The 12,975-nt window shown below is 43.1% G+C and overlaps 1 protein-coding gene across 1 annotated transcript; it reads left to right on the top strand.

The window, feature by feature from the left end:
* Nucleotides 1-6,791: 6,791 nt before the first annotated feature.
* Nucleotides 6,792-11,030, top strand: myl7 (myosin, light chain 7, regulatory; the record flags this gene model as incomplete). Its single annotated transcript, XM_084322643.1, has 6 exons — nucleotides 6,792-6,827; nucleotides 7,704-7,779; nucleotides 8,195-8,299; nucleotides 9,219-9,297; nucleotides 10,748-10,796; nucleotides 10,926-11,030. 6 exons carry the CDS (start codon nucleotides 6,792-6,794, stop codon nucleotides 11,028-11,030), a joined length of 450 nt encoding a protein of 149 aa, XP_084178769.1.
* Between the last annotated feature and the right edge of the window lie 1,945 nt (nucleotides 11,031-12,975).

Here is a 12,975-nt window from a genome sequence, read left to right as displayed (position 1 = left end):
TCAACAAGGAGAGAGCCCGTCTCAACAAGGAGAGAGCCCGTCTCAACAAGGAGAGAGCCCGTCTCAACAAGGAGAGAGCCCTTCTCAACAAGGAGAGAGCCCGTCTCAACAAGGAGAGAGCCCGTCTCAACAAGGAGAGAGCCCGTCTCAACAAGGAGAGAGCCCTTCTCAACAAGGAGAGAGCCCGTCTCAACAAGGAGAGAGCCCGTCTCAACAAGGAGAGAGCCCTTCTCAACAAGGAGAGAGCCCGTCTCAACAAGGAGAGAGCCCTTCTCAACAAGGAGAGAGCCCTTCTCAACAAGGAGAGAGTGAGCGAGAGGAACAGGAAGAGCCTGTCATTCTGACTGGACAAGAGCCATGCACTGCCACAGCAAACGGTGTGAAGAATGAAGATGAGAATCAACAAGGAGAGAGCCCGTCTCAACAAGGAGAGAGCCCTTCTCAACAAGGAGAGAGCCCTTCTCAACAAGGAGAGAGCCCTTCTCAACAAGGAGAGAGCCCGTCTCAATAAGGAGAGAACCCGTCTCAACAAGGAGAGAGCCCGTCTCAACAAGGAGAGAGCCCTTCTCAACAAGGAGAGAGCCCGTCTCAACAAGGAGAGAGCCCTTCTCAACAAGGAGAGAGCCCGTCTCAACAAGGAGAGAGCCCTTCTCAACAAGGAGAGAGCCCTTCTCAACAAGGAGAGAGCCCTTCTCAACAAGGAGAGAGCCCGTCTCAACAAGGAGAGAGACCTCAACAAGGAGAGAGCCCTTCTCAACAAGGAGAGAGCCCTTCTCAACAAGGAGAGAGCCCGTCTCAACAAGGAGAGAGCCCGTCTCAACAAGGAGAGAGCCCGTCTCAACAAGGAGAGAGCCCGTCTCAACAAGGAGAGAGCCCTTCTCAACAAGGAGAGAGCCCGTCTCAACAAGGAGAGAGCCCTTCTCAACAAGGAGAGAGCCCTTCTCAACAAGGAGAGAGCCCGTCTCAACAAGGAGAGAGCCCGTCTCAACAAGGAGAGAGCCCTTCTCAACAAGGAGAGAGCCCTTCTCAACAAGGAGAGAGCCCGTCTCAACAAGGAGAGAGCCTGTCTCAACAAGGAGAGAGCCTGTCTCAACAAGGAGAGAGCCTGTCTCAACAAGGAGAGAGCCCGTCTCAACAAGGAGAGAGCCCTTCTCAACAAGGAGAGAGCCCGTCTCAACAAGGAGAGAGCCCGTCTCAACAAGGAGAGAGACCTTCTCAACAAGGAGAGAGCCCGTCTCAACAAGGAGAGAGCCCTTCTCAACAAGGAGAGAGCCCTTCTCAACAAGGAGAGAGCCCTTCTCAACAAGGAGAGAGCCCGTCTCAACAAGGAGAGAGCCCGTCTCAACAAGGAGAGAGCCCGTCTCAACAAGGAGAGAGCCCTTCTCAACAAGGAGAGAGCCCTTCTCAACAAGGAGAGAGCCCTTCTCAACAAGGAGAGAGCCCGTCTCAACAAGGAGAGAGCCCGTCTCAACAAGGAGAGAGACCTTCTCAACAAGGAGAGAGCCCGTCTCAACAAGGAGAGAGCCCTTCTCAACAAGGAGAGAGCCCTTCTCAACAAGGAGAGAGCCCTTCTCAACAAGGAGAGAGACCTCATCGACAAGGAGAGAGACATTCTCATCAACAAGGAGAGAAAACAAAACCAGGAGAGTTTGTGAAAGAAGACTTCTATCTTCAGAAAAGATGGAAGAGAGTTCAGTTCCTGTCAAATGAGTTCCGGACTAGGTGGAGAAAGGAGTACCTGCTTAATCTGCAACACAGAAGAAAATGGACCAAGGACAGGAGAAATACCAGCAAGATGAGAACTTGCCAAGAAATCAGTGGAAGTTAGCTGCTGACAATAGGGTCAGAAGAGTTAAGCTGTTAGTCAGTGACACAACACTAGACAACAAAGGCGCACGCATATCTCAGCCACATTATTTAGAGAGAGCCATACACAAAACGGTACTATTACTGGAAGCAGAGTAAAGGCTCATTGAAACCTTTTTTTGTTTTTGTGTATCTGGTTTGTTTAAAGGGTTCCCAATGTTTAAAGGGTTCCTGATGTTTTAAATGGTTATGTTGAAAATCACATGTTATGTGATTGGTGGGAGTGTAAATGCAGCTGTCGCCTATAGAGGGCGCATGTTTATTTTTTATATTTCATTTTATCGCTTGTGACGTATCACGTCCTGTCTCACGCTCTGACTTGCCGTAGTTTGAGCAGATCTGGCAGAACGTGTCCAGACTTGTCGGAGAAGACAGTGCAGCAGATTTATGCACTTTATTTGTCAAAGCAAAAAAGACTAAAGTACTAGAGCCATGAAGATAACTCCCTCCCATTGAGCTGCAAGCAGGCCAAAGTGGTTCGTAAAGCTTATTCACACTTTTCGTTTTGTTTTTGTAATTCTATTGACTGAATTGTATGAGTATTGACTGTTATTATTTCCTGCAATTGTAGTTCTACGGTGGTGATGAACGTGATTTGCATCAATAAACAGCCATCTGTAATTAAAGAACTCGGAGTCCTCGTCGTGCATCAATGGGCGGCACAGTGCACGTTATGAGAGCTAACGTTGCTACCTACTAGTTATTGGTCTAGTGCACTTCCTACTTCCAGTTGCTGCTAAACAAGTACAAGTGCATTGGTTTAGTGCATTTCCTACTTCCTAACTGGCTAACGTTATGAGACATAACACAAACACGCTATGGCTTGGAAAAGCCTGATGGATCCATGAGGCTTGGATAAGCCTTGTGGACCCAACTCTTTAGATGAGGGAACGGGTACATACGCACACAATACGCGACCACTGATGGATCCGTAGGGCTTGGATAAGCCTTATGGACCCAACTCTTTAGATGAGGGAACGGGTACATACGCACACAATACACGACCACTGATGGATCCGTAGGGCTTGGATAAGCCTTATGGACCCAACTCTGACCACTAATAAAAACGTAACTACACTAACGTTATAAGAGCTAACATTGCTACCTACTGTACAAGTGCATTGGTTTAGTGCATTTCCTACTTCCGGTTGCTACTGAACGGACATGTTTGTGCGGACCTGTTCTCCCAAACTGGTCAGCAAATGACTGTTTTCATTTTTACGTTATTATTATTATTATTATTTTTTAAACATTGATCTTAACTGATCACTGTGACTTTATTGCTTTTATCGTTATATATGCCTATGTTTGTGTACAGCACTTTGAGCTACATGACATGTATGAAAGGTGCTTTATAAATACTTACTTACTTACTTACTTACTTACTTACTTACTTACTTACTTACTTACTTACTTACTTACTTACTTACTTACTTACTTACTTACTTACTTACTTACTTACTTACTTACTTACTTACTTACTTACTTACTTACTTACACTGTAGTTTGTAGTTTATTACACGCTAAACATGGCGCATTTCCAAAATAATCCAGTCTTTTTCCATAGATCGCGAGATAAAACGCGTTATATGCAATAGGCCCAAACCGTTCTGGTTGATCCCCTGAAACCCCAAATATTCCCAAATCAAAGGTATATACCATGTACACATGTGCCTTCACAAAATTATCAAGGGGGGGGGGGGGGGGGGGGGGTCGTTTTAACTCAAAACTGTGATCGTGTTTGTCGAGCATTTTTTACGTCTGGTAAAACACAGAACTGTGATCGTTACAATAACATGTTTCAGGTTCGGTAAAATAGACATAGGGGGTCCTTACCTTAGCCAGAAGGTAATCCAAAAATAATAATTCCAATGATCCCATCGTGATCGCAATTACTCGTTTATATGTAATTACACGTGTTTACGGAACACTATAGGTTTTGAGGCGAGCAGATCTGCTAGCGATTGCTTTGGAAGAGCTCCTCCCCCACAGACCGAGTCTCGATAGTCCGGTTCATTCATTGACTCTCCTGTTCCCTTTCTATCAGAGTTCAAAAGGTAGGCGATACTACCACCTGGTGATATTCGAGCGGCATTGCAATTCCAACGTAGGCAAACGATCCAGGGACACATAGAATGATCCGGATGATGGATTAGAACGGGGATCAGAGGAAAAAGATCAAAGGATCTAAAAACTTAATATTACGTGTTTGGCGCTCAAGCGTTGGTGAGGAAACACGTAATATTACGTGTTTGGCGCTGAATGAGTTAAGCCTACTGCCAGCAGGCACATTTAAAGAAATATAATCTGATTGATTGGGGTAATGAGGGACTTAAAATGTGCCTATAGATATGCATTTAACTTGTCTGCGATATCTTCCCGTTAGAAAATCCTGGTTTTCGGGGATCGACATCTGCTGCCTTTTCAGCTGAGGCGGCCATGCGCAATTATCCTGAGTAAGTCTGGTTCGAATTAACGAGAGTGTTTGCGACCGGATCAGCCTTCGAGGAACCGAGATTTCAATCATCGGGTTAATTGAATCTGGCTAATGGGACTTTTGATCGACTTAGTTGAACCACGTACAGGGGGAACGGGGCCCTGGTCTGTCCACTGTGACCGGTCCAATGTAGCAGTTGTGGTATCCATTTTAAATAAAAGTTTTCATTCATTCATTCAATAAGGGCGCATGCTCCTGCTTCTGGCTTCTAATCTGTGTGGTCTCAAAAAAACCAGAGGTTTGAAAAACACTGGACCCGAGTACCATGAGGTATGTGTACTGAATGGATAAGTACCGCGATAGCGCTGTTTATTACACACCACTGGTGTGTGTCTGTAATTACTCTAAGCATCATGCTTTCCCCAGCTCCTAGAAAGAAAGGTATGCACCATGCTCCCAAAAAACTTGTTTGAAACTTTGTCCCACGTGTTTCTCCCAGGTTTTGAGGTGTGACTATAACTGGTGATGTGTATCTCTGTGTTGGCTGTATGGGATCCATGTGCTGAGGCCTCCTGCTTTCATCAGCTATACACTCTACACTCTGGTGATATATCTGTAGAGCCCACTGCTGTCAGTAGGTAAATAAATAGGTACAAGATACAAGATACTTTAATGCCACACAACTATGGTTGGTGGTAATTGTTTGCGGTACAGCATGTAAGCACTGAGACATCAACATGAAACATCAAACACCCCCCTCCCACCGCTCAATCCCCACAATAAATACATACAGGACAGTCGCATATAACAAGTGTCAGTCAGTGTCAGTTCAATTCAGTTCATGTTCAGTTCAGATGCTTGCCCGTCTGTGCAAGGGGGGGCGGGCCAGGGCGTTTAGTATTCAGACTGCTGTGAGTAAAAAACTGTTCTTGAAGTGTGTGTGTTTAGTTAGAATAGGCCTGTAGCGACCTGGGGGCATGCGCTGGAATAATATGGTATGCTGGGTGGGAGGGATCGTTGACTATTTTACCAGAGCGGGTGACTGTGCGTGAGGTGTAGATGGAGTCCAGAGAGGGAAGGGAGCAGCCAATTATTTTGGAGGCTGTCTTGGTGATGCGATGTCAGTGGAATCGTACCAGACTACAATGTATAATATACATATCATGAGATATTAATAGTCAAGAGAAATGGCAGAAATGGCATCGCAAACTTCAGGGACAGCTTCTATTGAACTAGAAAATAAGTGAGTCAAACTTTATTTGTAGAGCATCAGAGCATTAAAGTGCTTCACAGATCATAATAATAAAAAAGCAATCCACGAACAGTCAAAATGAAATAAGAAATAAAATCCCTACATTACCAGTAGACACTAGTGCCCAGTAAGTATCTTATATCTGACATATAAATCGGCCAGAGCACCAGTTTGAGAAATGGTGCTCTAAGAGATGGTCATTTGAGTTTGAGTAAAAGTACAACAACACTTTTCTGGAATGGCGGTTACATGGTGTGTTGGCTACCAGAAGCATGGAAGGGCAGTGAAGGTTACACAGAAAACTGAGAGTCAGGAGTAACAATCAATCCGACTCACTGCTGGTTGACGGATGTGTCCCCGTCACTTACCATGTCCCGTCCGCTACCCTGTCGCCCCCCTTTCTGCTCTCCCTATCTCCAGTCTGTGGCCGAGAGGAATCTAGGTGCTTCAGGTCTTATCAGGTCCCCTCAGAGGAGAGAGAGAGAGAGAGAGAGAGAGAGAGAGAGAGAGAGAGAGAGAGAGAGAGAGAGAGAGAGAGAGAGAGAGAGAGAGAGAGAGAGAGAGAGAGAGAGAGAGAGAGAGAGAGAGAGAGAGAGAGAGAGAGAGAGAGAGAGAGAGAGAGAGAGAGAGAGAGAGAGAGAGAGAGAGAGAGAGAGAGAGAGAGAGAGAGAGGGAGAGGGAGAGGGGGACAGCCATGTAAGGGCCTGTGCTGGCTACCCTAAGCTATTATAGGAAGGCAGCAGATAACATGGGCCATACATAAACCCTCCCTAGCATCACCTCTAGTCTGGGAGCCAACTGTTTTATAACACATCCTCATACAGACATGGTAAGTGAGACAATGTTAGCCTAAAAAAAAAAAATCTTCTAAATCTTTGAAGAAAAAATATATATTTAAAAACTTTGGACCTGTCCCTTAAAACGTTGCAGTATTTTCACCTGAGGAGGCTGTACGGTTGATTGGTGCATTCCTTGACAGTTTTTACTTGTGGAAACTATTAACTGCATGCTGTTTTATTTGCAGTTGTCATTTTTACATTTTAAAATCAAATTATCAAATGATGCCCTCCTTGAAACTTGAATATGTATTCATGTGGCGGGGGGTCATGTTGTCCTTTGGCGACCTTGGATGTCCAGTTATCCTGTTTTGTGATTATCCTCTGTGTTCAGGCAAGCAAAAAGGCTGCTAACAAGAGACAGAGGGGAGCTCAGAAGACCTGCTCCAATGTGTTCTCCATGTTTGAGCAGTCTCAAATACAGGAGTTTAAAGAGGTACGTGGGATTGTCATTGCAATGGGTTGGGGTGAAGAAAATAAAATAGTAGTAGTACAAGCCTAGTAATAACAATCTATATTAATGTTAAATAATTGTTTTTACAAAACAGTTGTATTACAGTACAATGACCGTTTTTTGGCAGTTATTTCACATAATACATTCTAATATGCAGATTTTATTAAACCAATGTGTTTTTCTTATACACCAATTACACATGTTTGAAATGAATATAATTAGAGCCAGATTTGCTTATCGACGGGGTGGGGGCTACCTACATGAGACAGTGGGACAATTCCATATTTGCACACAATATTCACAAACACACACACACACACACAAAACACATGAGCATGTGTGCACACACACACACACACACACATGAGCGTGTGTGCACACACACACAAATACCAATAGCCAATATGATTTCATGCCCTTTACCACTAGTGTTTTTATGGCTAAATGTACTGTACGTGAATGTGCACCAGTTAGTTACGTTTGACTCCTTATAATGACCACTTACACATGCCAGTCATTCTATTTCACCCACTTCATATCAAGCGATGGATTATGAAGTTACAAAGATATTAATGTCTTTTTGTACATCAACACAACTTGACCTGTCTCATCAATCTGCCTGGTACAAAAACATAAGGATACTAATTAAATTACATCTTCGAAATCAATCGACCATAACATTTAGTGATAATTTAAATGGCCCACAGACCATTATCAAAATGTACCAATAATTATGAAGAAATCACTTTACTTTGACAACCCAAATGAAGTTACACTCTTGGATTGTAAAAATCTGTACTAGTAAAAACAACAATATCTTGCTGAATTCTTCACTTCACTTGCGCTTTCACCTTGTAGGCTTTTGGCTGCATCGATCAAGATAGAGATGGTGTTATAAAAAAACAGGACCTGAAGGAGACCTATGGACAGCTGGGTATTTTCCTTTTGTTAATGAAAATTTTCATTTAAAATTCAAAAGCTTTTTACATTTTCAAATGTTATTAATCACATTTGTATATATATATTTAATCAACCTTCCTCTGATAATTGGGGAATCTAAAGTACCAATAACTAATGGCATACTTTACTGTGTTGGCAAACTGGACAGCATCTTCTGTCATTTTAATAAATCCATTGTGTGTGTGTGTGTGTGCGTGTGTGTGTGTGTGTGTGTGTGTGTGTGTGTGTGTGTGTGTGTGTGTGTGTGTGTGTGTGTGTGTGTGTGTGTGTGTGTGTGTGTGTGTGTGTACACATGTATGTGTGTGTACACATGTATGTGTGTGTGTGCATGTGTGTGCATGTGTGAGTGTGTGTGCATGTGTGTGTGTGCGTGTGTGTGTGCGGTACAGGTAAGCTTAATGTCAAGGATGAGGAGCTAGAAGAGATGTTGAATGAAGGGAAGGGCCCCATCAACTTCACCGTGTTCCTGTCTCTGTTTGGAGAGAAACTCAACGGTCAGTCCTCTTCAGTGTGGCTCATCAATATGCACGTTGCAGAATTTCTTAAAGGGCAATGCCACCCTTTTTAAAATAATTCATCTGTTCTTCCTAAGCCCTGGAGAGTTCAGGCTATTTCTGTGAACATGCACCACTCTCTCCTAACACCAGGGGAGATAGTATTTATTTTATTATTATAATTATTTATCTCGTTATATTTAGTTTCTGCTCACTCATTTAATTAATTCTGATTCTGGGTGTGTCTCTCAAGTTGTAATGTCAACAACAGCCATCATCCATGCTGTGCTGCTCCTATTGGTCTTCCCTCTTGAAAGGGGAGGGGGTTGAAGATTTTTCTTGCGCTGCTTCTCTCTCTCTTCCCAATAGGCAATTAATGAAACCTTTTCTTTTTTATCTTTGTTAATGTGTCCCTGGCATAAAGCTAGAGATCAGAGAGAGAGAGAGAGAGAGAGAGAGAGAGAGAGAGAGAGAGAGAGAGAGAGAGAGAGAGAGAGAGAGAGAGAGAGAGAGAGAGAGAGAGAGAGAGAGAGAGAGAGAGAGAGAGAGAGAGAGGCCTTGGATTTCTGATTTTACCTGGATGTAAAATGTGTGGTTGCTTCATATACAGGTACAATGGGGCACTTTGGTACCATGTTTGTGTGAGTTATTATACCCTAGCGGGGGGGAGGGGGTTGTACATTCTGGTTCAGACCCATTAGCGGTAACGCCACGTGGAGGAACCGCATATTTTATATGGGTGACATCACAGATAAGGGGGGGGGGGGTGCGGCTGGGACACGGGAAGAACAACTGGCATTCAAAAGAACAAGAGATAGGCCTAATCACACAACAGAGGAAATATCAAAGGTTGAGTATATAAAACCTATGACATGAGATGACGGACATTGTATGACGTTACTCTACATCTCCCCACCAGGCACAGACCCCGAGGACACCATTGTGGCTGCGTTCAAGCTGTTTGACCCCAATGCGACAGGCTTTGTCAATAAGGATGAGTGAGTTGATTGATTGAAAACTTTATTAACAGATTGCAGAATGGGTACAATACAGTACAGCTCAATACACACAATTGTTAAGGGGATGCAGACCAGAGAAAGACTTTCGTCTTGTTTACATCAGGGTCCCCCATTTTCAATTCATCAGGACATACATGACATACACTACAGATAGACAGTACTGCTACATCTATACATTTATGACATACCAGATTTGCAAATACAGTACTGTTTGTGATACAAAAAGAGTACAGAAAAGGGAGTATATACATTTGACGTCAAAACTGTACATTGGAGGAGGTTGGGTGGGGGGGGTTGGGAGGGGTTGGGGGGGGGGAAACACTGTACATCTGTACAAGCAAGACTGTACATTGGAATATTGACAACCATACTAGGTAATTTACTGTACATTAGAGGGGGTTGGGGTGGGGGGGAAGCACTGTACAAACAAGCATAACTGTACATTGGAATATTGACAAAACCATACTAGGTAAATGACTGTACATTGGAGGGGGTTGGGTTAGGACATTTACAGGGGCCAGTTTCGAATTGCAGTCTCCTGTATGTGTTCTTTGAGAGTGGTTTTGAAAGTGGGTAGTGATTCACATTCCTTTACAGCTTTAGGTATGGCGTTCCACATTGATGTGGCATAATTGCGAAACGTGTTTAGTCCCTTGTTTGAGCCGAATCTGGGTTTAACATGATTTGTGGAGCTCCCTCTGGTGTTGTGATCGTGGTATTCACTGACCTTTGGGAAGTATTTTGACATGTACATGGGTACCTTGGTCATGTAGTGTATCTTGTAGACCAGGCCCATTGCAAGTTGCTGTACTCTGTCGTCTACTCTAAGCCATCCTAGGTTGTCAAAGTGGGCAGGGGTGAGGTGGGTTCTAGGAGTAAGGTCAAACAGTAGTCTGACCAGTTTGTTTTGAGATGTTTGTAATTTTGTTTTTAGCGCCTTTGAGGTGCTTTGGTACCATGAGGTGCAAGCATAGTCGTAGTACCCTTGAATGAGTGCTCCTGCCAGAGTCTTCAGGGTATTCTTGTTTACCAGAGAGGAGATCCGGTACAAGAATCGAGTTCGTTGGTTGACTTTTTTTATTACATTGGATGCCATTTTGTCACAGGAGAGATTAACCTCTAGGATGGAACCCAGGTATGTAATTTCATCTTTCCTTGTGACAATATTGTCACCCACTGTAACTGCGAAGCCGTCGGTCTTGCTGAGTTTGTTATTTGAACCGAAGAGAATGGACTCTGTTTTGCCCATGTGTAATGATAGTTTGTTATCAGCGAGCCTGTTATTATCTCGTCCTGACAAATACCTCTGTTATATACAAACTCCCACACTTTACAGTGATAACATATAGCATCATATATTTATTCTTTATTTATTTAACCACCTTCTCTCTCTCTCTCTCTCTCTCTCTCTCTCTCTCTCTCTAACCAGGTTTAGGCGATTACTGATGAATCAGGCTGAAAAATTTACATCAGAGGAGGTTTGTGTTTGCAATGTTTGACCAGTAGTAGATCCAAATCGGTTCATCAAAATGGTCCTACAGGATTATCATTAATTTTGTATCAATTGAACTGATGAGCCTTTCTCTCCTGATGACCCATCCCCCCAGGTGGACCAGGCCTTCTCTGTGGCTCCTATCGATGTGGCCGGAAACATTGACTACAAGTCACTCTGTTACATCATCACACATGGAGATGAGAAGGAGGAATCCTAAAAGCCACTTTAATCTATTTTATGTATCGCTGCTATTGGGAAAAAACACTGTACCTCCAATTTTAGTGGGATTTTATGGTTTTACTTGAATTGACCAATCCCAAGCTTGACTGAGGAAAGCAACACTTGTGATTGGAGGGTCAAGATAAACGGGTAGAGCTTGGTCAATTGAAAGGGTCTCTGTTGATTGAGCTTCATGGCCCTAAGGACCATGAAACTCATCCAAAATCCGATGTAGAAATTCAAAAAATACACAGGTGTCAATGGAGGTTGTTTTTCTTAAATTCCTGAAAGGTTTACCTCTTTGGAGATGCAAGGTTTTTACTCGACAGCAGCGTAACTGAAAGTGCTGACCTCTGCGCCAATTATAACGGCAACCAGTTTGTGTTTTTTTCAAAGTAGATTGGATGTGGAAGTGCATTCAAGTCAGTCATAGGCTATTACTGCACGTTTGTCATGGTCAAATGTAGTGTGCCTCTTGGTAGCTTACTGTATGTCTTGGAGAATAAAGTGTTGTGCTCCTCATGAACTTGTTTCCTGATTACACATGTACTACATTTTCTTCAGTAGTCTGTTTAAATAAAATACAACAGAAGTAGCACCTTAACTTGACCCAAATACCTGAAAGAACATTTTATTTCAGCTGTTCTCACATCCACGGTGCATGCTGCCTGGTTTAAAAACCTCTATTTTTAAAGCACCCCATCAATAGGTCATTAGTCATTGGTCACATTGCATTCAGTGAGGCCTGCAGTAGCTCCAGTCATTCAGCACCTTGTTGCTATGGATACAACAACAAACCCCTTCATAAAGATAGTGTCTAGATGCCTTAGCCGGGAAGGACGTTTGCACATGTATTTCACATTTTTAGGTTGTCAGAGTGGTTACGGTCAGGGATAGGTTTATAAACAACTTTTTAGGTGAAAGTTATGATGAGTTACAGCTTCACAGCTAGGTCAAGAAAACAACAGTTTCCATGGAAACGTCCTTCTGGGCTATGGGATCTAGACACTACCCTTCATAAACTCCACCCCAGACAGTCACATTTTCCTGGTCACACAAGATAACCAGCAGGCAGCAAGAGTGTATATGCAACACTGCAAGGAAAGCTGCTGTCTTCAAGCTGTGCAGAGTTTTAGTTTTATATCTGTAATATATACAAATATTAGGACCGAGATGTAGATGTTAGTGGATGTAGCTGCACCAATGCCTATATCATCTGGAGCAACAGGCAGGGTGGATGTAGGGATAGATACATCCATAGCATGGACTCCAGCTGGACTCAGGAGGTCGACTAGAATTCCCATCAGGAACTATGATTCCTATCTGAAAAGGTGGGTGGATTGTGTTTAATGTCGAGTTGTACACCTTTTAATATGAATGCACTGTATACCGGGTATGTGTCAATTCAAAACAAGGATGTCATCAAAAGCTCTAACCATTGTTTTCATACTGTGGCATTTGCTGGCCATTGCATTTTCCAAACTGTGTGCAGGCTGGTGTAGAAAGTGTGAATGTGATGGATCAGCTACATTCTTTCTGATAAAAATGACATATTATACTATTCTAATCACAATATTGTATCTATTGTAAGCCATTATGTTAAATACAATACCACCAAGTAAGTCAATGTGGCGTGTGTTTTTTTCTTGGTCACAAAACAGCTTCATATTCAAAGTCATTTATTGCTTTATTACTTGGCAATATAAAGTTTAATGTTGTTGACACTCTGTCCAGCCAATAGCAGCCTGTATGTCATCTGAACTGTGTGTATGCAGAGAAAGGGATGTCACCTCTAGGCAGCCTCATGGATATTTCACCCGAGCACATGCTGGGAGAAAACACGAGATATGCAGTAACATTTAAGAAGCTCACCTCAAAGACACACATATTCATCCTAAGAAATTTAAGTATTACGTACATCATGCCAGTTAGGGTATCTTGTG

The sequence above is a fragment of the Notolepis coatsorum genome, assembly GCF_963971535.1.
Source record: "Notolepis coatsorum genome assembly, chromosome: 10".
Taxonomy (NCBI): Eukaryota; Metazoa; Chordata; class Actinopteri; order Aulopiformes; family Paralepididae; genus Notolepis; species Notolepis coatsorum.
Note: the sequence above shows the minus strand (reverse complement) of the source record. Positions and strands in the feature narration are given on the sequence as shown.